The following is a 27450-nucleotide window of genomic DNA, read 5'->3' on the forward strand; positions in this document are numbered from 1 at the left end:
ATTGTAAAGAAAGAATAGGAAGGGACCTCACAGAGACTGTTTTCTTTAATGCCTTGTATATTCTGCTGATCCACTGTTGTGTGTGCCATAGAGTTCTTCAGAACTTTTTTTTTTGGTGACTTCTCTAACCCGTTGTTCTGTCTATCCCATGCAAACATCAGCAGATGAAAAATTTTAATAAAGTAAAATCCATGCATTTTCACCCTTCAGCATCACTGAAATATAAAATTATGCTAATTGTTGAAATTTAGAATTATGCCAATTGCTTTTCATTTTTAGACCAGTTTTTTTCAAAATATTCTTGATATCTATCTGAAATATATTTTCATAATTATAAACAATTACTCTTTGTTTATTTTTAAAACAGGCATAATAGGTATAAAGTTCAATGCACCAAACTTTTGTGGTTTTTATTCCAACTAGTTACAGTGCTTGTGGGATGTCACAGTAAACAAACTACCTGAATATTATTTTGGATGAAACAAAGACCTGTTGTAATTCAAATACAAAACACTGAATCAATGATTAAAACTAGATTTCACACTCCAAACTTACATTTACATTTAATATATTCTTTGATCAAACGTATGTTTGTGTGTGTCCTTCTACTACATGCTTTTTCGTATGATTTCTAAGCGAGAAACCATGCTCTGAATTTGAGTAACTCAGGTTGTTCTGAAATGAAAAACAGTAATATAAAGTGAGATCTATTAATAAATCATATACTTGCTCTGTAGGAAACATCCATTCAGACTCGTTTTCGGGCTCTTTTCCTGTACTGGAGAAAACAAAACTGGAAGATGAGGACAGGACAGATTCCAGTCATCCTCTGTCTATATTTGAAGATTCTGTGGTGTGCGTGCCCACTTCTGATACCTATAGAAAAGAAGAGAGTTTGAAATCTCCAGATCCGCCTGTTTCATCTATACCATACCATAAGTCAGAGGGACAAGCTTCTGAAGCAGAAAACTCAGATAAAGAGGAAAATGTCTTGATAGAGGATGATGTCAGTGGCCTAGAAAGCTGTGGAAGTAGCTTGGAACATGGAGAAGTGCCTGCTGTAAAAAAGGATGAAGTTGATGGCAAGGAAACATCCAGTGTATGTGAAGCAAATTACATCATTATAGTAATATATTCCTGATTTAATGGAATGTGAATGAGCATTCTTCTAATGAGACCTGATATCCATATTAAAGCATTTAAGAATATGCATTATTTTAATCAGATGCTAATTTGAACATGCTTTGAAGTGTTCAGGCAAGAGTGGGAATTTGGAACCAGAAGCAGAATTTTTCTGGAGCTTACTCATTGACATATTTTTCCTATGATTTTAGATATGTAGTAAATTCACTTTATATCTGTGAATCCAAACTGTCAGCAGCTATTCTCAAGCTGTTCCCATGTTCACTGCCTGCCAGTATGAGCAAGGCTATCAGCTTTAATTATTGCTATTGACATGAAATTGAAATTATTAGAGATGAGTGCTGCATTTGGAATGATGTATTTCTTTCAAAAAAATGGCAGTCTTGACTGAGTCTTAAGGGGAGTTAACGTTATGCTGATAAAATGTCAGCAGAATGGGTTGATTCTGAGATACTTACTGTCCAAGGACAGAACATATTGATGTGGAAGCACATGGTAATTCATTTTTTGGTTTGATGAGGAAATGAAGTGGATGAAGGAAAGCTGAGGAGCATCTCTACATCAGGTTAGACGGAAACAAAGTTTGCTATCATTCTATTATATTATCTGACATGGTTTATGAAATCTTATGGACTTGCTTGCTTCTGTTGAAACTGTATCCATGGTATTGAAGTTAGAGAAAGTGAATCTTCAATGGGTATAGCCATTGAATCTTCATGGGTATAGCACAATAATACAGACAGTATGATTTCAGGGTGTGAAACTCGCTGTTCTTAAATTTTGGAAATGGCCAAAAACGTGTAAAGGAAACACTTGAAGAAAAAGATGCTTTTAATAAAAGTAATACAGATTTTAATTTTTAAGTAGTAGGTTTAGTAATGTTTTATCATTGGGGCACCTGCAAACTTACATTCTTTTTTTAACTCTTGCTTCTCTGCTATGAAGGGTGGGCAGCTTTGACTTTAGGAAGCATCATGAATAATTAAGCTGTGATGATCGTCACAGTAGCTGTCTGAATTGAGGTCAATCCCAGTTTGACAGAGAGAGAGCATTAAATCCACTGCCATATTGCCAGGTTTAGTGGGAAATATATTTTAGAGGCCAAAGTAAAATCATGCTGACCCTTTCACACACATGAACTGTGCACTAATGATTTTTTTTGCAGTGTTGTGGGTTTTAATAATCTTGGCTCCAGCCCTTCCACTGCAGTAATAAGGAACACTATAAACATCTCCTTGTTTTAATCATCATGTATTAAAGATTATATTTATCTCTTTCTGTGCCTTTCAGCCATTTATATATGAAGTTTCAGATATCCTCCAGTATAATTGCATAATCTTTCTTTCTGTTAAGCGAAGAAGTGTTTTGTACAGATGCAATTAAAAAGTCTGATCTTTCCATTTTTACTTAGTAACTTTTTCTAGATCATAAACCTGTCCTCTGCTTCAACCACATCTTCGTCCCTCTGTTTATCACAGTAAATACGATGTTGTTTTGTAATTTACTTCCATTTTATAGTAGTAATTTTCCACTCTCAAATCAGTCAAGGGGCATGTGTGTAACATGCTAGGTTAGACTGAGGGCATTGAGGAGCAGAGTGCTGTGGTCCATAGGAATCGTGTGAGACCATCCTTCTCACCCATCTCCCAGTGTGCTTGCCCTTCCTCTGCTCTTGAACCTCCAGATACCATCATCAGCTGGTTTACTTCATGGGTCCCCCATGGCAGTCAAATCTGGAGTTGTGAAAGCTGCACTTATGGACTCTGTAGAATTGGCTTTAGTTGAAGCTTGGATAAGTTTAAGCTAAATGTACGTAAGGGTGCTTGAGGGAGGAATTTCCTCATATCCCAGATCAACATGTTAATCGCATATCAGGACTCTTAATCTCAACTCCAGATATTTTTTTTTCACTTCCTCAGGAATTTTGCAGTCTTTTAAAAATGAAATCAGTTCCCAGCCATGGTTAGTGGCTGTATTATACTTCTGGGTTTGCAGAATTTTTTGGACTGTCTTCCTTTCAAACACTGCCTCAGCAAACCAGGACTTAGTTTAATTTGGGAAGGGCTGCAGTAACTTATACCTCAAGCCATTTGTGTTTGACAAGGAATGCTCTTTTTAAAGTCTATATTCTGAATTAGAGACAAACGTGCAATTGGTACACTAAAGGCGCTTCAGGTAACCTAACAGTATTTACAGAATTCATGTTCATGCTTGTTTACAGAAGAATGTTTTTGTTCATTAGAATTTACTTCGCAGAATTACATAGTTAGTTGTGGTTTTTTTCCTTTTCAGTTAGCAGAAGTTGAAAGAAAGCAAATGTCTAAGAGTTGGCGTCATCCACTAAATAAACCCCCAGCTAGGTCTCCAATGACTTTGGTTAAACAGCAAGCAGCTAGCGATGAAGGTGAGTGTACTATTTGACACATTTTTCTGATGATCTTTCTCTGTATTTATGAGACCATATATAAAGGCATTTGCAAAAAACAACCAAGATGAAATAATTTCTTTCTGTATGGGAAATGTAAACAGTGAGGCCTCTGAATGCACAGACAAGTCACGTATCATTCTTCTAAAAACATTGGATCTATCTTTGCAAAAAGCTCTGAACAATAAGACATCATTTAAAACAAGTACATTCACCAATCAAATGTTCGTTATTAGATCTCACAGCAATTGCATTTAAGATCAAGTTTTGAATTGTGTAAACAGATAAAAGTGGCATAAGAATCCTTTGAATACAAATCTTAGGTATAGGCCATAGCCCCCTATGCTGCCTTAAAGCTACTTTTTACTTGTTTGTTTTTTGGTAAATGTTATACATTTATTTGGGAGTTATGTCTCAAGAGACTATAGTTCTTGTCAAGAAAAAGGCTACAGGCTTCTGGGTATCATCAAAAGCTTTCTTAAGAGTCTGTACATATGTCTTGATTTCCGGACTTTTGCTTAGTTTCATATGGAAAGAATGATTATCTCTCCCTGCAGTTTTGGTAATTCTATTTTTCTGTTCTAATTTAAAATAGTCACTTAAAAACTGATACTGATGCATATGACATGTACTTGTCTTACATCAACTTTGATCAAACATCAAGTAGTTTGCAACTACTTTCTAGTGCGCAAGATGTTAAAAGTAAGTACCATATTTTCACAAACATAAAAAGAGGTGGAAACACATACTTCTGTTTTGAGACATAATGCAAAGAACTGGTGTGTACTAGAAACTAGCAGTCTCCTCTTTATCTCTCCATCTGAACAAATCTTGAGAAATTTCCTTAGAGCAGTTTTCTTCTTACTTTTAAGTGGCACAAAGCAACTGGGAGCAGTTAAATGGCCTTCCTGGGAATGTGTAACACTGAGCTTCTGATTTGGCATTTAGTTGCTCTAAGTAGCTTTGTAAAATTTTATTTTAGTGCTGAGTAGTGACCACAAAATTCCATTGTTTCACTTAATTGCGTAAATAAGAAGCATAATGTTAGGCAATTGTTTTGAGTATGTTTGTCCAGATCTTCACTATAAATTGCAGATATGCATGTTATTGTATAATGTATGGTACCTTCAGGCACTTCAAGCCATAGAGTGAAGCAGAAATCAAGAAAAACAAACTTGGCCTTAAATAATGATGGTAAGTGACAATGATGTATAGAACAGAGTTATGTACAAAATAAGTTAATATATTCTGCAGCCATGGAATGTAGTCCTCTGTAAACGGATACCACAGTGATCAAAACCATTAAAACAATACTTAGAACTTCTCAGATGCTCTTTTTGTGAGCTGACGTGGGTGCTTTAAGTTTAGAAAGCCACTGTCTTGTGCAGACAGGCTAGAAAAATTAAGAAACTTACCCAAGGTAGGGACTTGCTTCTCTGAAGTAAATAGAAAAAGTAAGTCTGCTTTAACCAGCAATCACATATACAGCCAGCCAAAGTCGATAAATAAAGCAACTTTATTCTACCAAATGTGGCTTGTGAAGCTTATCGAACAACAGTTCTATCCATCAAAGAAGGAAAACAAATACATTCCTTTTTCATATTGCCTTAGCATTTTAGTTCTGTAATGCATAGTTTTTTCAGGTACTGTTTTCCAGAATCTTTTCAGTTACAGAACTGGAGATTGGTCCTCACACTCTTGTAGACACTTTGGTAGTCTGCATAGTGCAGAATGGAGCTGATACTGTATCTGTGGCTACAGGTCTAATTCCAGCATTGCTGTGTGCTTCAGTGTTTGCCTGCACTTTGTATTTGCAATTTTCTTGGAGCTCTTCTTTTCTACTTTAAGTGATACAAGTCCTGTTGGACTTTGTGATCCCCAGCCCCCCCAAGTTATTACCTCTAGTCACAGTATCTGTTTCTTGTAGCTACAGATAAACTTTCTTGGCTTCAGAGAGAGACGACATGACTGTTAAATGATTCTTCTGCTTATAACTAAGGAGTATTATGCTTTCAGTTAGCACCAATTTAGGCATTGAGCTGGGTGCTGTAATCTTAACTGGTCCCTCGTCAGTGCATCTCCCTCCTTGGTCCAAGCCTAAAGTAAATGATTTCTGTCTTCTGCCTCAATAGTTTGGGAAAGCCATACTCTCTCTTTCTTTTTTTTTTTAATCTAAGCTGCAGTTTTGCCAGGCATGATACTTCAATTAGCTGTTAAGCATCTCTCTGAAAATTAGACAGCTTAGGCCCATGATCTGTATCCTACATGGATATGTTTGGATACCTTGAGGGCTAGACAGAGCATATTTCAGAAAATGTTATGGTAATTTACACAAAAATGGATGGTATTAATATTAAGATCAATCTAGTAAAGGAATTAAAGATCTAAATATGTGGTAGGTTGCAGTGAAATTGCTCTTTTTAAATTATATTCCTTTTGCCTGCTGATACTTTTTCAACGTTATAGTTAAAACATGGTGTAAAATTCCTATTTAAGCATGGATTGTGTATGATATGATCTGTCTAGATGATGATGTGATGACACTGGTTTGCTAATCTCAAGGATTCTGCTCTTCATTTGCTGTCCTATCCAGTATCTTGTCAGCTTCTCGGTGTCTTTTCTTGTGAATGTGAAATGTGAACTTTTAAATGTGAGAGTAGCAACATTGCAACAAGAAGTCATATACTTTCCAGTCTTTCCTCTTTACATGATGATTGTCCTTGTAGTAGATAAGGGTGTATTTTTGGAAATACATATTTTTTTAAATTTTGGAAAGAAAACTTTGTCTTAGAATCATGTCAAGTAGCTGTTATGTACCTGTCTGCTTATTGATTGAAGGAAATAATTAAGAGTTTTATTGGATATGGCAGTTATTGGTATTTCCTAGCTTGAACTGGAATTTGATATTATTTTCATGTGTCTGTTACTCATTGTGATCTAATTTATCAGCATGTTTTTGTGACAACACCAGAAGAGAAACAATATATTTTGTGTGAGCAGAATGTTTACATCTAAAGAGATTGAAGAACTGCTGAGGGAGACTGGCTAACTGAAGCCTCATTAGCTTTCCTGACACTTGCTGGCATGTGAGTTAAAGATCTGTGGCTAGATGAATGCCAGTCAGAGGAGATTTTTCAGATCATGTTCAAGAATGTTGTCAGGTATCAGGGAATAAAATCAGCATCAATGTACTAATGACTGTATTCCTCTTTAAGAAAGTGCTTCACCCATATTCTGGAGTTACCAGAAATGTCATTCAACATGCATATTTACTCAGTTCTTGTTCTCTGTGCTTTTTGAACGAAAATGGTGCCAGCGATGACTATGATACTAGTCTCTTGTTACTGTGCTTTTTGAGTTAATCTGTTCCTTTACAAGAAGGATTTGTGTATTGATACATTAGTTTTTATTTTCATTTGAGTCCAGTAAAATCATAAATGTAAACAAAATTGAGGAAGAAGATAATATGTGCTACTGCTGTTACAAAAAATTAAGAAATTGGGGCTTTATAGTTCATCTGCAGATTACGTCAGTTTCCACAAGTTGCACAGTCTGTAGCCATTTCTAATACAGATAATTTATATTCAAATTAATATATTTGAAGCCCTTCAGATGCTAGGGTTCGGTTAGGAAGTTTCTGTGAATAGAGGTGATCAGAGGCTGTTAATAATATGAAGACAGCATTCTTTGACACTGTCAGCCATTTCAGAGTCATAGTTTGCAAACAGAATACTATCATATTCAACAGCATGCGTGAATCTTAGCAGAGACGTTCTGGATTTGCTATTAATACGAAGTCATTCTGCAGAAATTCATTTTTTGCACAAGATCACTTAGACATCGAGTTTTGTGTTTTTGTCACTGCATATGTTTCTTTATGTGTGTGTCTTTGTGATCTGAATGTTTGTTCTACAGAAAAATGATTGGGTTAATTGTTTCTTTGTGGTCTGTTGGTGTTATTTTTTTTTTTTTTCATTCTCCCTGAAGCATTTCCCTATGTATGTCTGACATCTGAGTCTCCCTTATTATGGTTGTTTTTGTTGAATTACTGCCTAGAGGACTGAGCAATGAGGAGTACTGGGGACTGGGGAATCAATCCCAGAAATTATAGTTCAGGCTGCCGGTTTAGAGAAGTGCAGCAATACAGCCCAAGCTGTATGTCACACTCAAAATACTAATAATTTTTATGTAATGAACCTTGGTCTTATGCTCAATGTGGTATATTAGCTTGTGGTAATATTATTCTTCTGTATTTAATGTAGTTATATTTCTGCTCACTTAAGCAATAAAAAAGCAAATTCAGCAGAAGGAGCAAGCACACTGACTCTGGATGCACATTGATTTGTCCCAGAGACTTCTTTGCAGCAGTATTTGGGCATGCAACATTAGAAACTGTTTTTAGATTCAAGTTGACTAAAATTTCCCATTGCTTTAAATGATACAATAATAGTGTATAGATTGAATTCAGTATAGGTTTTTTGTAAATGGTTTTTAGTGTTTTAAGTATTATTCAGAAGTTCAAAGTTATTTTGCTTTTGGTTACTTTGTAAGGTAAGGAAACAAAGAGAGGAAACTATTGTCAATGGATAGAGTGGCTTGGACGAGAGTTTGATTAGTGGAAATTGCTAGTTATACAGCTGTGGTTTTCCTCCTGCTATGATATAAAATAAAGCTCCTTTGGTTTTTATGTTCATTTTCATCTTCCTGTGAGATGTGCTTGATCTGATACTGGTAGTCATAACATGTATGGCATGTTCAGTAATGTAATAAATAGGTTTAACATGCTGAAATAGGGGAAAATTACATCTGTAGATGCAATTATGATTCTTTTGCTTCAGAGCTTAAAATGCCAGATGCTGCTTGAAGATTCTTACTTATTTCAGAAAGAAACATGAACTCTCTTTTTCTGGTGTTAGGATGTAGAGAATGATGTGTTAACCAATTGATAGAGGCATGTTTATTTTTGCCATGTGAGTATTGTAATTTGCAGTATTGCTTTCACTCCCATACTGTATTGATCTGATCTTTGAGTGGAGTTTTGTTTCTTTAAAATGTTTTGCTCTTGTGTGGTTATGAGTTAATTAAGTACAGAATTTGCATTTTTCATACTTCATCACCTAGCATCAGAAAAGACCATCACTATATAACACTTGCAATGGTATTGCTACGCTAGAAAAATGTGTTTTATCTCCTTCCTCTGGTAACTACATTGCTGATCTGTTTACATTCAATTTTCAAGATTTGATTACCATAATTAATAAAAAGTTCTTGTACATAAGTAGCATGTGGTATCCTGAAGACTCAAAAAAACTTTACAAAACTGTGGTAGGATCTCCAGTAGGTCTTTAGGAAAGGAAGCTGTTGAAAGGTCAAATCTAAGCTTTTCCTGAATGTCCAGTACCTTGTGGGGCTAGCAGCTGATCTCCAGAAATGACAAGAACTGACAACTCTGCTTATTGCCACTGGCAGCTCTTGTCCCTTGACACCTTTCACAAGCAGCATTTATCTGCCTTAGAGTGAACACCTACAAATGCCAGGATCTAAGAGTAGCCATTATTTTGATTCAAGATGGGAATACAAACCAGTTCCTCTAACGTTTATGCCTCATTTGCTGGACAGCGGTATATGTAGCGATCATTAAGACTCATTGTCCTCTAGGTGAACCTTACAACTCTAATTGTGCAGCTTTCTTAACATTAAAATATAATATTTTACCTCTTAAAGGAGTGGATAGAATTGCAGTCTCAGATACAGAGGCATGTATAATTTCTCATTATCAAGTGTGTCAAAATGAAAATGGATTTCCTACTGCATTAGTGTGGCCTCTCAACAGCCTTCTCAAGGATAGCTATGGAGTCAGTAGGCAAACTGAACGTGACGTTTGCCAAGGAGACAAATGTCTCTTCTATAAGGTTATCTTCTGGAGTTGAGCTTCTCTTTCTATAATTATTGTCCAAAGAGAAACACAGAAAAGGTATGACTTGCATTTAACAAGCATTAGTTCCCTGAGATATTGGTACAGAGGATTACCTAAGAAATTATCCTATTTCCAAGATATTATAGTAGTAAGTTGTTTTTTTTTAATAATAAAAAAAATCTAGCCCGTAAAGTTGTCATTGCCTTTGTCAAAATCTGAACCTCCTTTGTAAACCATCGGTATTGGAAGTGACGTGCTTTTAGTGCCAATAGGGTTTTACTAAATGCTTTTTCTTGGCTGAGAAGTGCGTATTATATGTATTTTTTTAAAATGTACAGAATAATTACACTTAAGAAACTGATCCCTGAGGGAGTTTTAATGCAATTGTTGTCTACTATATGGAGTGTTTATGGGAAATTTTGGTGATCTGTGAAGGAACTGTAGCCTCAAGCTATTAATTTATAATTCCAATTCAGGCATTGATTTGTCTTTTGAATTTGGACCTGTGATATAGTCTTTCTGTTTTGCATCAGCTGTACTTAATTTATGAAGATAAGTAACTACCTGAGGCCTTGGTTTGGTGGAAAACTTCAGTGCAATCTTAACCGTAACCATTGAAGTAACCTCGTTCCTCAAAATTTCACTCGTGTATTGCCCAGAGGCACTTGGGCTGGAATGGTATATTGACATAGGTTATATTTGTGCTGCCTGAGAGAGATAAAATAGCCATTAAGTGTGTTTTCTCCACTTAGTACTGGTTTTTGTCTCTGGTGTAGCGTAAGTTGATAGTATGTGTGTGAATATTCTCTGTAATATTTCTAAGACACTCTAACAGGATCATACTTGGATATTTATTTCACTGTGTAGTACTCAGAAGAATGGTCAATAAAGATACCTTGTAATTTCTAGAATAAGGAAGAAGTAATTCTGTCATATCTCAGTGACTGTTTTTTATTAATAGGCAAGAGATGCCTGAAGACTGGGAGAAAGTTTTCTGTATTTTTCCACTTTTGTACAGATGCACGTATTGAGAAGTAGGTTGGATAAGTTTTCTAGAGTGTTTTAGAGAATAATAATAATAAGATTGTGTGCTAGCTTTGAAATTCTTAGAAGGCAGAAAGAAAATGAGGCAGAAAAATCCTACTATGCTAATACTTTTTGTTGATAATATGATACGTGTTTATTAACTCTGGTGGGAAATTGACAAAGGTAGGAACCACGCCAGTGTTGGTTCTCAGGGGTCAGCCTTTAAGTTTCCAGGGCTTCACGATACAGTTCTGGATTCCAGAATCCAGTACTTATTTTAAATAAAGAGGAAGAAGTCACTAGAATATTGTTTTTATCCTTTATGTAGAGAAGTGTATGTATTTAATTGAATCCTTTATGATACTGTGGTTTTACATTGTTGACAATATATGTACTAAATACTGGGGTAAAGATACACATGATCAGACCCTCAGGTTGAAGTATTTCTCAATTATGTGAAATAAATGTAAAATGAAATATGTATTTATGTTACCAAAATCTCGGAATGAAGAACTTATCGACACCAATGTGATGTAGATAAGCAGACACTTCTTTATTGATGGCCGGGTGCGTGAGTGACTCCTCTCACGATCAACGCACACCAAGCTTCAAAATCAGATATCATATATAAAACTTATTCATACATATTCATTAAATATTCATGCATAATCATAATATTTCCCATAAATCATTAACATATTCTCCTCCCATATCCGATTCTGCGCAATAGAGCTTAGAAAGGTCCAGAAATGGGTCTGGGGTACGATTTGGGTAGGTGGTATATGAGTCGGTGGTCGCGATCTCCCCCTGCCGGAATTACGTTTTACTAAAGTTCACGGTTTCTTGGCAGGCAACTACAAGCTGTTCCAGTCGACTCTTCCCAATGTCCATTAATCTCATATTCTGACATCTCAATACACTTTCTATATACAGAAGACTGGTCAGATACAAAGAAACCTTTCAATCCCTAAATTATTACTTAAGTTTCAACAATGATTCCTGCCCGTTCTTCTGGCCTTAGTGCAAGATGTACAGAGGGTCTCATAACAGCTTTTACTAACTAATCATGTTTCTTCAAAATATATTTTTATCCTTCTATATTTCTATTCTATAAAATAACTCTATAAAATCAAATAATCAAACAAATAAAGTCAATCAGTCTTAACTTTTTAACAAATCGATAACATTTCCCCCCTTTGAAAGTGTTGAAAATCATTATTTCAATACTTTCACATTATTTACATGTCATTTGTTTCAACATATTTTCGTGGTGGGCTATATCTTGGTGGACTAGTAGGTACTTCTCTCATAATCATACGATTGACTGCAATCCTATTGGTAAACTGCTTCTTCAAACATGCATATACTAACATGATCATCAAAAAGACAATCAATAACAAAAACAAAGTTTTGATTATGGATTGTATCCAAGAGCTCAAGTTCCATCCTAATTTGTTAAAAATTTTTCCAAGCCAATCTTCTGACATATCCTTTTGAATTGTTCCAGTTTCTTTTTCAGTTTTTCCCAATAGATCTAGATCATGTTCCACATCCTGAGTAACATTTGGAATGTGGATACAACAGTGGTCCAATTTATCCTTGAGATACCCACATACTCCGTGTTCTTTAAGTAGGAGCATACCTAGTGCCATTCTGTTTTGTAAAGTCATTCTGGAGGTCGCCTGTAATTGTATATTCAATTCCTTAAACCCCTTTTTAGTAACGTTTGCTAATTTTTCCACTTGACCAGTTAACTTATAAAGCCATGCTCTGTTCCTGTATGATGCTATAGGATTTAAAAGTGATTCAAGTGCCCAGCCAATTTTCACTCCTGTAGATGGTTCATTCCAATTATCATCATTTGTCTCATATCTCTTTATTCATTTCAGTTCTAAATTTTCTAGGGATCCTCTAAATGGTGATTTCTTCCAAATCTGACACAATGTTGGCATGCCTAAAGTAATTTGTTTCACTTTACCATCTAATGGTAGATGAGTTGTCCAGGTTCCATCACTCAATGCCCAAATTAAATGTCCAGGACTTCGAATAGTAGCTTTTCTGCAACTAAACAAAGTTCCTCTTCTAACTGTAAAAGTGCTGGTTAAATTGAGAGTATTCTTTAAACCTCAACAAAAACAACTATATTTTAAAGCAGCAGCCAAAGGAGGGATTCTTTGAATTATTAAGTCTACATTGTTACAATCATACACTTTTTCACATTTCCACCATGGCACTATTTTATTCTCTTTTTCTCCTAATGAAGTTGATCTGTCGTTGGCCCAGGGTAATACTGAAAACACTTTTCCCTCCCATGTAAAACACCAAGGAGTTTTTGCCATATACTGAAAACGGGAATATAAGGTCATAGACCAAACTGAATCCCAAACTATTTCCTTTTCCTGTAGGGTTCGATTCTTTTTCTCACATTTTGTCTCGGTTATCCATACACTGGTGTTTGTTGTAGCCATTTTAGGATAATAACACCATCCCTTGTTCCCTAAATCTTCTAATCCCGGTTTAGCTACAAATAGTCCTTTACATTCCCACATGGTTGAATATACTGGTGATTCTTCTCCAACTTTAACCTTTTGCAATTCCCAAGTTTCTCTAGGTTCTTGTTTACAATCCACAGTCTCATTTCCATATTCTAATTTGGTCAAATTCATGGTTAAGATTCCCCATGGAATAGATTCACCTACTGCCCTCGGTATTGATAAACAAGCAGTGATTTGTGTAACATTTTGTAAATTGGCAAATTCTTTAATCAATCCTACCATCAAATTTTCCTCAGCCATTTGTTTGGGAATGTTAATCACTTGTTCTGTTTCTACTTGTCTTTTGTTCCTGTCCACCAAGCCGGCCCATGATCCCACCAACACTACAGACCAAAATAAAATCCATATAAAAATTAGACATGTTTCAAAGTCAATTTTAAAGTCTCTGGGTCACGATTGACAATCTTCCACAGAGTAGGTGCTTTCTTCACGATGCTTTCTTCACTCGAGTATAATGTATCCAAGCATCCAATTCTGCAATTTTGATAGCTGTAAAAGTGGTTAACAGTATCTGGAAGGTCCTCTCCAGTGCTCCTGCAAAGGTTCGGAGGTCCAGGTCTTCACATAGACATAGTCTCCTGGTTGGAAATCATGCACTGAATTTTCCTGGAATAAAGGTCTATTCCAAATTACTGCACTCCAAATTGCAGCCAAAGTTTTCCTTAGAAAAAGCAAATAGTTATACACATCTTGTTTTCCTTTTACATGTATGTTTAGATTTGGTTCTGGAGACTCATATGTTTTTCCATATAATAATTCGTAAGGACTGACTGAGGTTCCACTCTTTGGCTGTACCCTGATTCATAATAATGCCAATGGAAGCGCCTAAGGCCACTTTAGACTGGTTTCTTGACAAATTTTACTTATTTGTCATTTCAAAGTTTGATTCATCCTTTCCACTTTCCCACTAGATTGTGGTCTCCAAGATGCATGTAAATCCCAATTAATACCCAATACTTTGCTAACACTTTGGACTACTTCAGCAACAAAGTGTGGACCTCTGTCAGAGGACATTCCAATAGGGACTCCAAATCTCAGAATTATTTCTTGTAATAACCACTTCATCACTTCTTTTGCTTGTGTAGTGTGACAGGGAAGGGCTTCTGGCCATCCTGTAAAAGTATCAACCCCTACCAGGATGTACCGGTACCCATTTTGTCTGGGTAATTCTGAAAAATCTACTTGCCAATAATCTCCAGGTTCTACACCAGATTTCAGTCTACCCATTTGAACCTTTTTCTTAATCATTGGATTATTTTTCAAACATACTTCACACTTTGCAGTTACTATTTTAGCTATTCCCAACATCTTAACTGATACTACTTGTTTTCATAAAGATGTTACTAAAGCTTCTGCTCCCCAGTGACATTCTTGATGCCTTGTTTGAATTATCTCTCTCATTAAAAGAGGTGGAATTACTACCTGTCCATTAGGAGTTATCCACCATCCAGCTAAGTTTTTCTTAGCATTTAATAACTGACCTAATTTGTCATCTTCTTCTGAATATCTTGGTTTTTCCCTAGGAAGGGTTACTGTTTTAGAAGGAATTATTGCCATTTGCGATGCTTGTTTCTTTGCTACCTTTTTTGCTGTTTTATCAGCTAAATTATTTCCAACTATTATTTTTATATTTCCAATCTGATGTGCTTTACAGTGCATGATTGCTACTTGATCCGGCTTTTGAACTGCTTGCAATAATCGTAAAATTTCTGTTTGATGTTTAATGTTTGATCCTTGAGAGGACAATAACCCCCTCTCTTTCCACAAAGCTCCATGGACATGCACTACCCCAAAGGCATATTTTGAATCAGTCCAGATATTTACTTTCTTGTCTTTGCTTAGCTCTAAGGCCCGGATTAAAGCAATAAGTTCCGCCTTTTGTGCTGATGTGGTACTAGCCAATGCTCCTGCTTCTATAACTGTAGTGTCTGTTGTTACCGCATATCCAGCGTATCTGACTCCTTGTTCCATGAAGCTGCTTCCATCAGTATACAATTCCCAGTCTGGTCGCTCCAATGATACATCCTTCAGATCCTCACGACTGGAATAAACATACTCGATGGTAGCCAAACAATCATGTTCCAGTTGTCCTTCTTCCTGTATAGAACTTAAAAATACTGCAGGATTGACCAGGTTAGTTGTTTTTAGAATCACATCATCCTGTTCAGTCAATACCACCTGGTACTTCATCATTCGGCTGGGTGACAGCCAATGTCCCCCCTTCTGTTCTAAGACAGTTATCACCATGTGTGGAACATAGACTGTTACTGTTCTTCCCAAAGTCAATTTCCGAGCTTCTTGTATGAGCATCACTGTTGTGGCCACTGCTCGAAGGCAGTTTGGCCACCCTTTACTCACTGTGTCCAGTTGTTTAGAGAAGTATCCAACTGGTCGTTTCCAGCTTCCTATCCTCTGGGTTAACACTCCCAGTGCCAGGTGTTGCCTTTCATGAACAAACAACTGGAAATCTTTGGTTAGATCCAGCAGTCCCAAAGCAGGTGCAGACATTAAGGCACGTTTCAACTCTACAAAAGCCTTTTGTTGTTGTGGGCCCCATACAAAGGGAGAATTCTTTTGGGCCTCATACAGCGGTTTAGCTATTAGCCCATAGTTCATGATCCAAAGGCAACACCACCCAGTCATTCCCAAAAATGCTCAGAGTTCATGAATATTTCTTGGCTCAGGTATACCACAAATAGCTTCTTTGCGATCTTTTCCTAATTGTCGTTGTCCTTTTGAAATCTCAAATCCCAGATATATCGCAGTCTGGCAGGCTATCTGGGCTTTCTTCCTGGACACTTTGTATCCATTTAGTCCCAGGAAATTCAAGAGGTCAATAGTCACCTGTATACAGGTGACTTTCTTCTGTAGCAATCAATATGTCATCCACATATTATAGGAGTAAATGCCCAGGTCTTGATTTATCCTGTTTCCAGATTTCAAGTTCCTTAGCTAATTGATTTCCAAAAATAGTTGGACTGTTTTTAAATCCTTAGGGTAATCTAGTCCATGTCAACTGCATCTTTCGCCCAGTTTGAGGATTTTCCCATTCAAAAGCAAACAGTTTTCTGCTTTCCTTTCCCAAAGGTATACAAAAGAAAGCATCTTTTATATCAAGCACTGTAAACCATTGATAAGTGTCCCTTAATGCTGTTAACAGTGTATAAGGGTTTGCTACTACAGGATAAATGTCCTTAACTATTTGATTTACTGCTCTCAAATCTTGTACCAGCCTGTATTCACTCGATGGTTTTCTGACTGGAAAAATAGGAGTATTATACTCAGATTCACATTCCTCTAAAATTTTATACTCCAAAAATTTATCAATCAATTTCTTTAATTCCTGTCTCATTTCTGATTTGATTGGATACTGTTTAATTCTCACTGTTCCTGCACCTTCTTTTAAATCTATTTTAACAGGTTCTGCTAGTTTTGATTTACCCGGAATATTTGTTTCCCATACAACAGGGTTCACTGCCAAATCCACCTCCGCTGGAATTTCTTGTTTTACTCTTTCTTGTATCATCAAGATTTCTCCCGTTTTTGACTCGGGTATTTTCAAAAAAAGTTCTCCTTCGTCAAAAACAATTTGTGCATTTAATTTGGATAACAAATCTCTTCCTAACAAGGGTACCAGACATTCTGGTACATACAAAAATTCATGTATAATTATCTTATTTCCAAATTTCAAATCCAGGAGTTGCAGGAATGGCCTGTTTTTGTTCCAATTTTTCCTTTACAGGTATTTAATAAAAAAATGTCGCTCCTGTATCCACTCCCAATCTCACAATTTGAACAACATTTTTTTTTCCACTTTCTTATTATCAAAAGTTATAGCCATTACCAAATTATCTCTAATAGTTAGCTTACATTCCTCCTGCCAGTCTTTTCTTTGTCTCAAATAAAAGAACAAATCCACATACAGCATTTCACTCCATTTCCCTTCCCTTTTACAGTACAACGTTAACTGCAAAATAGTGTTATAATTCAGTGTCCCATTCGTGGGCCACTTTTCCTGATTTTCCAATATATATAGCAGCCACCAATTATTGCAATACTCAATCATCTGGCTCTTTGGCAAATCCTCATATAAATCCCCCCAGTGTGCCAACAAACATCCCAATGGAAAATTTTTTGGGATTTTATCATTTAACACAAGATTACCCATGCTTTTACTTTTAAACAACCGAGTTAACTTAGATGCCATGATATAATCTCTCACCGTACAATACACAATTATTCAACTCTGTCACTCTGATCCGCAGATCCACACTCCACACTCGCTTTCGTGCTCAATTGCACGTCTCACCTTTACAGCCACACTCACACTTTCCCACAGTTACTTTAAACAAACATATAACACAATATTATACCTCTTAATTTTCTTCTTAATACACAAACACAAAACAACATAAACAAAAACTTCTTCTAACTTCTTGTTAGAGGCACTACCTTAGAGAACACTATAGCATATAGTTTCTCTTGTTTCCACTTTTGTCCAACCCTGATATAGCTTTCGCTTATGTCTTACGGGCAGACGCCTAGGCTTCCACTTCCACAAGGATCCTTTTAGTCCAACCCTGCGCAGCTTTCACCGCGTCGGACAGGCAGACTTACTCAGTGAGACTCAAACTCACTGGTGGGTCTCCAACCCACTCCTTACCATACACTTATTACAGTGGGACTCCCCCCCACTTTCTCTAGTGCACTTACTTACTTACTTTAGTGGGACTCCCACCCACTTACTACAATTAAAAAAACGAAGTGTCTTACCAAATATCCAGGGAACGTCCCGAAGAGCCTTACAGATCGGGGATTGATGGGTATCCCCGAGAAATCCTCGGTGCCGGCTGGAACCGATCAGGTCCCCGACTCCTCCGGTCTCCTTCAGCGAGGTCCCATCTGGGTCATCAAAACTGTTACCGAAATCTCGGAATGAAGAACTTATCGACACCAATGTGATGTAGATAAGCAGACACTTCTTTATTGACGGCCGGGTGCGTGAGTGAGTCCTCTCACGATCAACGCACACCAAGCTTCAAAATCAGATATCATATATAAAACTTATTCATGCATATTCATTAAATATTCATGCATAATCATAATATTTCCCATAAATCATTAACATATTCTCCTCCCATATCCGATTCTGCGCAATAGAGCTTAGAAAGGTCCAGAAATGGGTCTGGGGTACGATTTGGGTAGGTGGTATATGAGTCGGTGGTCGCGATCTCCCCCTGCCGGAATTACGTTTTACTAAAGTTCACGGTTTCTTGGCAGGCAACTACAAGCTGTTCCAGTCGACTCTTCCCAATGTCCATTAATCTCATATTCTGACATCTCAATACACTTTCTATATACAGAAGACTGGTCAGATACAAAGAAACCTTTCAATCCCTAAATTATTACTTAAGTTTCAACAATGATTCCTGCCCGTTCTTCTGGCCTTAGTGCAAGATGTACAGAGGGTCTCATAACAGCTTTTACTAACTAATCATAAGTTTCTTCAAAATATATTTTTATCCTTCTATATTTCTATTCTATAAAATAACTCTATAAAATCAAATAATCAAACAAATAAAGTCAATCAGTCTTAACTTTTTAACAAATTGATAACATTTACATTTGGGGTTGGTCAGCTTGAATGAGATTTAGTAAGCTCTTGAAACTAGATGACAAACTATGGTGTTCCATTATCACATTAGTAAGCATGTGTGTGGATGGCAATAGCAGTTCCTAAAAATTACAGTCTACGTTCAGTTTTTGGTCAGATCTTCTACTGGTAAGTGCAGTGACCTCAAGCAAATTGTATTGGAATGCGAAGTAAAAATTTCATTCATTAAAAATTGTATGTGCAGGAATGGAATGGAGAAAGCAGGTGGTAATGTCTTTTACAGCGCTGTGAATTAAATCTTTCAAGGGAGCAAATATCTGCCCGTGTTTAGCTTGTAGTCCGTTCTTGTAATGGCTTTGCACTGATAGCTACAGTTTTTGCTGATAGGCTCTGAGGTAAATTTCAGCAGGTTTTCTTCTGTTTCTGTTTTGATTTTCATGAGAAGCCTCTTTGAACCAAGTTATAAATACAATGGCTATTTAAACTTAATATAGACAGGTGAAATTACTGGAATTGCTGTGATGTACACATATGTAAAGATGGAAATTATAACACAAGTATGCTATAAGTATTTTGTGTTGGCAGTTTACAGATACACAAACATGTCCCTTTCTGTGGCTTCATGTCTACATTTTAAATACTGTTGCTTGACTAGTGGGTCACCTCTGAGCATGGGTTTTGGACGTAAGTATCTGTATTTCTGGAGTCACTACGTAGTCCCTAGTTTTTAGTGTCAGTAAGAATTTTTTGCTTGTGCTTCAGCTTAGGTAGCCAGAATTAGTAGACATCTTTGAGCCTTAACTGTTAGGCCTCAATTCTCCATTCCATATTCACAAAAAAATTGTGCAGCTGTTTAGGGAATGCAGTGGATGAAAGATTTTTACCCCTTGTATTTTTCGGGTGCTGTTATGGTCTACTGTTCGAATTGGAGAATGGTTTTGCTGCAAGAACTAGTAAGCAAACAAAAACGGTAGTTTTAGAAACTGTCAGTGCTGTAGTCCTGTAAAACTGGTTTTATAGATTATGTAAGTGTATGCAGATTGTCAACACCATAAGTCCACAGACTTTCTCAAGTTAAGTTTTGCTATGGTTTTCTTTTTGTTTTATAAAAAAACTTCTTTTACTTATAGTTTTTTACTATACCTTTACTGTATATTTACTATAGCAGCATAGTAATGTAAATCAAATACATTTTAGTTACTTTTGATTTGGTAAAAGGAAAAAGTCAGGGTCCGGTACAGTTTAACAGGGTCCTTTTAGATGTTCCACATATGGAAAATTCAGGGCATAGCAGAAAATTTACTTACTTGAAGTCAGTTGAAGCTACATGAGAGTTTGATTTAGCAGACTGATACAGTGTGCACTGAAATCACGATACAAGGACACTACGTTTGAGAGAAGTAGCAGTTGCAATATGTAATTCAGTCATAATACAAATGTGAATTCTATTACTGGTGTCTAGCAATATGCTTACTGTAACAATGCTGGATGTTTCATGTCTGGCAAGGAATATGTGGGTTGCAACTAGTTCAGTTCCATTGCTTTTTTTTTTTTTTTTTCCCCCCCTCATTACTGGGTTTTGCCATGGGAGCACATACTTCTGTAATATTGTCTTCTCGTGAGTGAAAAGGATCCTGAAAAGGATCAGTATCAAGCCAGGTATCTCTTGATCATTCGTTGTCCTTGGTATATGTGGTGGCTATTACTTGAATGAGGTCTATTTCAGTAGACCATAGTAAATGATCCATACATGTGGGGGCATCACATAGGAATTGAGGTTGCAGCTTTGAGTCTAAGAACTTCTATTCAGTGTGTGCGTTGCTTATGCATTATGTTATCCTTTATAACTGTTCCTTTTTCTAGTGTGCTGTGTGTTCATTTCTCCTTTTCTAATTTCTGCACTATTACTCAAACGTAGATATCCAGCAACCTGTGAAGCCCTGCTTTTCTCTCCTTACTTCAACTTGTTAGAACCTTTCAATTTTTTCAAATTTGTCCTAAATGTCAGTGGGATGAGTGCTTTGTTTTGCTGTCCCTGAAAAATGCTGGTTATAGTTTTCTCATCCCTCCTTTTCAGAGTTACTGGGGAGATTTTCCCAGCCTTTGCTAGTATTTGTAATAATTCTGTCTCCTCTTTTAAATTGTAGTGATCCTGTCTGCAGCCAGCCTTATCACTCACTACCTGTTCTTAATCACAGTGCAGGTTTTCTCTACTAGGTTCTTATTTGTGACTAATGCCATATCAGAAAGCATGTTTTTGCCAAAGTGATTACTGCTTTAATGGATACTGCTCACCCTCAGGAGTATCCTGCCGACTATGCCAGTTAATGTCAGAGTATAATACACTTTGACCAGAGTCTTTTAGATAGTCCATGTGTAGAGGGTATAGTGAACACAGAATTTTCTTATTTGAAATTATTTGAAACTATGTGGGATTTTTGATTTAGCAGAGTAATACAGCAATGCACTTAAATCACACTGTAAGTACAAATTACATTTAGCAGAGTGTAGCAATTGCAATACACAGTTCAATCACAAAACAAACAAATTTTATTCCAGGACTCTAATGATACACTCAAGAGAAATAGGAGTCCCAGTATCTAAGTGCATCTTTCAGTTCTGTGAAATTGTCTTTTTAGAAATTTTTGAACTCTCAATTTTTCTGACCTTTCAAAACATTTTGAGATCTGCTACAACTAATGTGTTACACTTTTTATGATATTTTATTTTTTTAAATAAAGTACTCCATTAGTCTATTTTATGAGCTAGACTTCATTTAATCCAGAGGCTCTTAAATTCAGTCTCTACAGCTCTGATTAAGTATGGCTATATCTATATATCATTTTTGTGAGAACTGAAGTACTAATTGATAATTCAGCAATTAGACTCTAACCAAAAATATATACATAGTTTACAGTAGTGTTACTCTACAGTACCATGAATGAAATTACATTTCTTGTACAATACAAGAAATAAAAAAGTTTACATTTTCATATTTTGCCATGAAATCTATGGCTTTTGTTAGTGAAAGAAACAATTTCTGAAACTGAGTTTGCTGATGTACTGCAGGAACAGTAAAGTTTTGAAGTTCCAAGTCTTTTTCCCTGACTGACGACTACTTTTTTTTTGTTTTGTTTTATTATTATTTCCTCCAGGACATTTGAAACTATAGATAATGCCTCCCAGGGCTGAGATTATGCTCAACTACCTGAAAAATAACAGATGCTGCTGTGCTCTTCATAGCAGAGAATGCTGCTGTACAAAGCCAGGAAACATCAGTGGAACATAACCCCAAGCAGCAAAATCATTGTTGAGATTGGCAAAAGCAAATTGTACTGTATTAGTGTCTATGGCTTTTCACATCTGCTGGGTTAAACCAGCAAATACTGGCAACAGCTCATTCTGCAAATGGCCCAAATGTTTACTGTCTGAGAATTTGAGTTTAACTTAGTAAGCAAAAAATGTTCAAAGTAATAGTATTGAGTGCTGGAGCAAGTTTGCCACAAACTATTAAACCAGTAACATTTGTGAAAACATTTATTTCATTCCCTTACCCACTTGGAAAGCAGCACAGTAGCTGTTTATAAGTACTTTGTTATAGAAGGAGTTTCCTTTGTACCAAAACAGATTCTGGGCTATAAATCTATTTTTGTCTGCCCAGTTTCTTTTAATGAATTGTTTCACTTGCAGTATTTAAAGGAATACAGATGCATATAAATAATTCTATTAATGAGAACTGGTATATCCAGAATTATGTTACAGAGATTAATTAATTCTATATAAATATTTTTTTCAGATACAAATATGACAGAGGAGTTTGGCATTGCTTGTAGTATCAGTACCACTATGGCTGAATTATTATATGATGCATAACAACTGTTACACATTTATTTAAAGTCATTAATTGTCTCATCAAGTGTTTCTGCTTGCCTTTTGTGAAAAAAATGCACTGCTCTATCCCCTTAGAAAACAAAATATTTAACCTCATTATGAATTGTATCTGGTAAAGTAATACTACAACAAAGCATTATACTTGCAGTGAAGCAAAAATGCCCTGGTGGTTCATGGAGAATCAAGATCTGTGACCACTATTAGGGGTAACAGTAAGGAGATGTTTTTAAATTCATAAGAATATGCTGCATTGCATAATCCTATTAATCCATTAATACGGGGTGGGTGGGGTGGGGGGGCGTGGGGGGGGTGGGCAGGTATCGATACATTTTAGATTTCACAATGAATATGTGAATTACAGCCAGAAACATAAAAGAGGTTACAAGAGACAGCCTTCATTCATCTAAGAGCATGCACGTTTTTAAAAATACTAACAGACTTGCATGAAAAGCTCTCCTTGGGAGGCTATAAGGGACAGAAATGTCATGCTCTGTGTGGAGGCCACTCCACCTAGTTATTATCAAAGCATACCAGAATCAGTGATATATTTAATGATACATTGATAGGGTATTTGAATCCAAGTAGGATATATTGTTGAAAAGTATCCAATAAAGGGTCTTTGAACTTTGATTTTTACATATGCTCCAGCTTTGAAGGTTTACATCTTATCCGGGAAATTTCTGGCTGCTTTAAAGTGTAACAGCTAATACTCTAGCAGAACCTGTCTGTCTTTACTACTGGTACTTAAATGGTATTTACAAGTAAAAGGAACTGAATTCTGTGTTCCTTGTATCAGAGTCTGATACGCTCTGTCAGATTTCTTTTAGATGCCCCACGTGAGGACTATTTAATATTTAATACCAAATTTCCTGGAAGATATTTTGTGTTACACAGGATTTTGCGTTAGCAGAGTGATATAGCAATGTACTGAAATTACAATACAACACAATATAGCAATAGTGATACACAGTTGGATCACAATATAAATGTGGTTCCCATTGCTGGTCTGTATATGCTGACTCTTATGATGCTGGGTGTCACCATTTTCTGGGAAGGAACATGTGGGTTGAAGTCAGCTCAAACCTGTTTCTCTCTTCACAGGTCATTTTGTTCAATATTGACTTTTTATACTCTATATTGGATGGAGCTGTATCCACGTTTCCCATATTCTGGTCTGATTGGCTCAGGAAGACGTTTGCAATCTTGTTATTGACTCTGGGAAAAACATTTACATATCCAGCTGATCCACCCAGCTGATAACAGTCGTGTATCTAAAACAAAGGCCACCCTCTCTTCTGGTTCATGTTGAAATAAATTTGGCTTCTTTGCAACAGCCTTGGGCAGTCATTCCCTAGATTCTTCGTAGAGATTCAAAAGCACAGAGCCCCTGTGCATGTCCCCTGAGCCCTCTTCAGTTTCAGGGGTTTATTAATTGATCACATGATGCATGGAACATTAAAGTGTAACAGTACCCTGATATACATACAAAATGTATGTCCATCATCAAGAAGTTTTTCTGGAGACTACTACTGTCAGGCAGAATGAAGGAGTGTCTGCTTTATAAAAGGTCCTCTTCTACATATGGGATGCCCCAGATCCCGTCTTCTGTCCTAGAAGACATTAATAAAGCATGGAGTTCCTTTGAAGTTGTTTAAAGATAAGATAATCTCAGGGGTTTTGTTTCTTTCTCTGGTGTCAGGGAATTCTTGAAACTCTGAATGGTAATTTTATATTTGTTTCCTTTGAGTAACTCATCCTTGTTAATGAACCAAAGTCCCTGTGGGTCTTACTCACTATACAAGGGGAATGTTAAGTCTAATTTACAGCTGCAAAGGTAGGAGCAGCTTCAAAATTAGAGTTTATTTTATAGTGTACACTTACAGTCATGTTTTGAACTTTAGAAGGGTGATAGGTTGTGGAAGCTGTATGATATTTAATATTGTTTCCCAGCTGTGATTTACCTGCCTTGGCTATGAGATGTTTCCAATTGTGTAAGTACAAGTCTTTATTTTTCTTTCTTACACAGTGTCATATTTTAAAAATCTTTTAAGAAAATAATAGTTTAATTGAATTTTTATGTGATGCAAGATGTATGGAATGTCCTTTTTAATGTAAAAATGGTTTATTTTAGTGCAGGTTATTTAATTTTTATTTCATATAATTCCTCAGACATGTTACATTCCAGATAGTAAAGGCTTCTTGCAATAACCAGAGGATTTTCATTTTTGCAGTTAAATACAGAAACCCTCTACGGTTTTTTTTTATACATAGGGAATTTTAATACATCCTGCAAAAGTGTTCTGGATGGTTCTTCTCATAGTTTCACTTTGAAGTAGGGAGTGAGCACATACATCTTTGTATAGTCAGCCTCTGAGCATGGTACTTAAAACTAGCTACTGAAGTTTTCTGGAGACAAATGATCTCAGGAAAAGAGTGAGCTTGACTTAAGAAAGTGAATCAGATAATTGTAGTTTTGTTGTATTGTTAGGCAATTCTGAATTTCTATAAAAGCACTTACAATTCAGGTTAAGCATAACATTTACACTTGAACATAGTGCTGTGTGAGAAGGTGTTCTGCTAAAGAGATGTTATTTTTGTAGCTGAAGTGATGGCCTCAATTTTTGATACAATATTTGTTCCTATGGGAAAAAATTACTACATATGAAGTAGAATTTCATGATTCAGGTGGAGATTAAACAACAGGAATAGATCAGCTCAAGACTTTAAAGATGGTTCTTTGAGTATATGTCAGTGTGCCTATGTGTTATGCATGAGAGTTTGCAATCTCTTGAATAGTGCTGTCAACTGAGCTGCAAACGTATGTTGAATTTCCTTGTCGTTGGTATAAGGTTCAACTCCTTTATTTTCTTTTATTCCCTCTGAAAGCAAAATGTATCCTGTACTATAGTTAAGTTGATTTGAGGTTTACTTACCAAAGAGTATCAAGAATGCATTATTCATTTTTGTCTTGATTAATTCTTAATTTGGAATGTAAGTTTCATGATGAAAAGCTGGAAAAAAGCAAATGGCACATCATAGTTCTCACCAGGGAATTCTGCCACGCATCTCTACAGAGTCTGTTCATGCACGTACTGGCAATGACCTGTGAAGAAGTGTCAGTGATTTGATCCAGTTTACAGCAGACATAGAAGTCAAGATAGATTCCATAGCTCCATTTCAGGTGTTGTAAAAAGAAAATGCTTTCCGTAGACGTATATTGTGTTTCATATCACAGCACTGCTTGACACGAATCTTTCAGGTTGTCTATCCTGGGCCACAGGTAGCCATTCTTAGAGCGAGGCCAGTTTATTGCAAAGAAGATTTGACTGAATAATAGCACATATCACAGAGCACTGTTGACTGGCAGTGTTGCCTAAGTGACTGTTCATCAAAACTTGCTCTACCTGAGACAACATTCTCAGCCTTTTCCAGAAGAATGTCAATATGTAAGATCGTTAGTTAAACACTGCAGGAGCGGGCTGGAAACTAGGACCTTGCGTGGCAATCAGTTAGCTGAGGGGAATGTGCTCGAGCTTGTCTAGACAACAATTAACATGATGAGACATGTTTGCAGAGCACAGGGGAGTGGGGGACGGATGGCGCCATGGATGGCACCAAGGAAAGGTAAAACCTTGCGGTTAATTGATGGCAGTTAACCACCAATCAGGGATTGCCTAGCCTGCAATGCTTAGCTTCAAGAACCAATCTGTTTAAAACGCGCAGTTTCTGAAAGTGTATAAAAACTCCTACTTCTGTACAATAAATTAACATCTTGCTTGCATCAAGCTGCATCCCGTCTCTTCATTCGCCGCAAAACACCATGTTCGTAGTGCTTCATGAAACATTATGTACTGGTCTTGTAAAGTAGATGTGATTTTTGGAGTGCAATGTTTGAAGCTCTTTTGCTGTGAGAACTGGTGCTGCCACCGTGGTTTTTGCAGTTCTCGAGTGCTGGGAAATATCACTGGTACATAGCTGAAGTAGAAAGTATGCCTACTTATGACAGTGGAGCTTCTGAGATTTTTCAGCTAATGTGGATGCCACAAATTTTTCTCCGTTCTTTGAGAATCCTCACTTAAAGTGGATTTTGAATGGAGGCAGCTGTAGACTGCAGTTGCCTTGTGTCCTTTATACCATTGCACACAAGCATCTGAAGATGCTGGGCACTCATAGGCTTCTAACACCTGGTCAAAAAGCACTGAGCTATGTGAGTGAGCCTACCCTGCAAATGCCTACCCTGCAACTACACATACCAATATGAGTCAGGAAAGTAAATTTATTTTAGCCTAAAGTCACTGATTGCCCTTGGTTATGTAGTAAATAATAAAAGGAGACATTAAAGATAGTAAGAGGAAGTGAGAGGTATTGGATAAATAACAACAAAAAATATCAAAATCCCCAAGTTTTCCGATTTTTGGGGGGATAGAAGTAGTGCTTTGGAATTATCAATTGGACAAGTGAGGAAACTCTATAAATTGTGCCAAGATGGCAGTGTTTGTTACATCAAGTAATTATATACTCTATGCTTTGTCCCAAACACTTGAGAGAGCTGGTTTTTGTTTTCTTGCCTGTTTTTGGATAATCAGATTCTCAGGTTTTATTCATGGTACATAACTTCTCTGACTTCATGGAAACCAGGAAGGTAACTTCACCTGTAGTACCTAAGAAGCTGTCCTGGTATCATGGTTTAACCCCGGCCGGCAACCATGCACCACGCAGCTGCTTGCTCACTCCCCACCCTCCCCCCCAGAGGGGTGGGGAAGAGAATCAGAAAGGAATGTAAAACTTGAGGGTTACAATAAGAGCAATTTAATAGGTAAAGCAAAAACCGCGCACGCAAACAAAGCAAAGCAAGGAATTAATTCACCACTTAACACGG

General features: G+C 36.7%; 1 protein-coding gene across 4 annotated transcripts in view; it reads left to right on the forward strand.

Annotated features, from left to right (window-relative positions):
- The window catches only part of KDM4C (lysine demethylase 4C), a 298051-nt gene that overhangs the window by 159788 nt on the left and 110813 nt on the right, over positions 1 to 27450 (forward strand). For 3 of the 4 annotated variants that reach the window (XM_055698674.1, XM_055698675.1, XM_055698676.1), the window contains exons 11-12: positions 738 to 1099; positions 3436 to 3547. In XM_055698674.1, coding sequence (XP_055554649.1) covers positions 738 to 1099; positions 3436 to 3547 — 474 coding nt within the window. Of the gene's footprint in view, positions 1 to 737; positions 1100 to 3435; positions 3548 to 23672; positions 26244 to 27450 lie in introns of those variants that run through there. The other variant, XM_055698677.1, reaches the window with a different exon arrangement.

The sequence above is a fragment of the Falco cherrug genome, chromosome Z (assembly GCF_023634085.1).
Source record: "Falco cherrug isolate bFalChe1 chromosome Z, bFalChe1.pri, whole genome shotgun sequence".
Taxonomy (NCBI): domain Eukaryota; kingdom Metazoa; phylum Chordata; class Aves; order Falconiformes; family Falconidae; genus Falco; species Falco cherrug.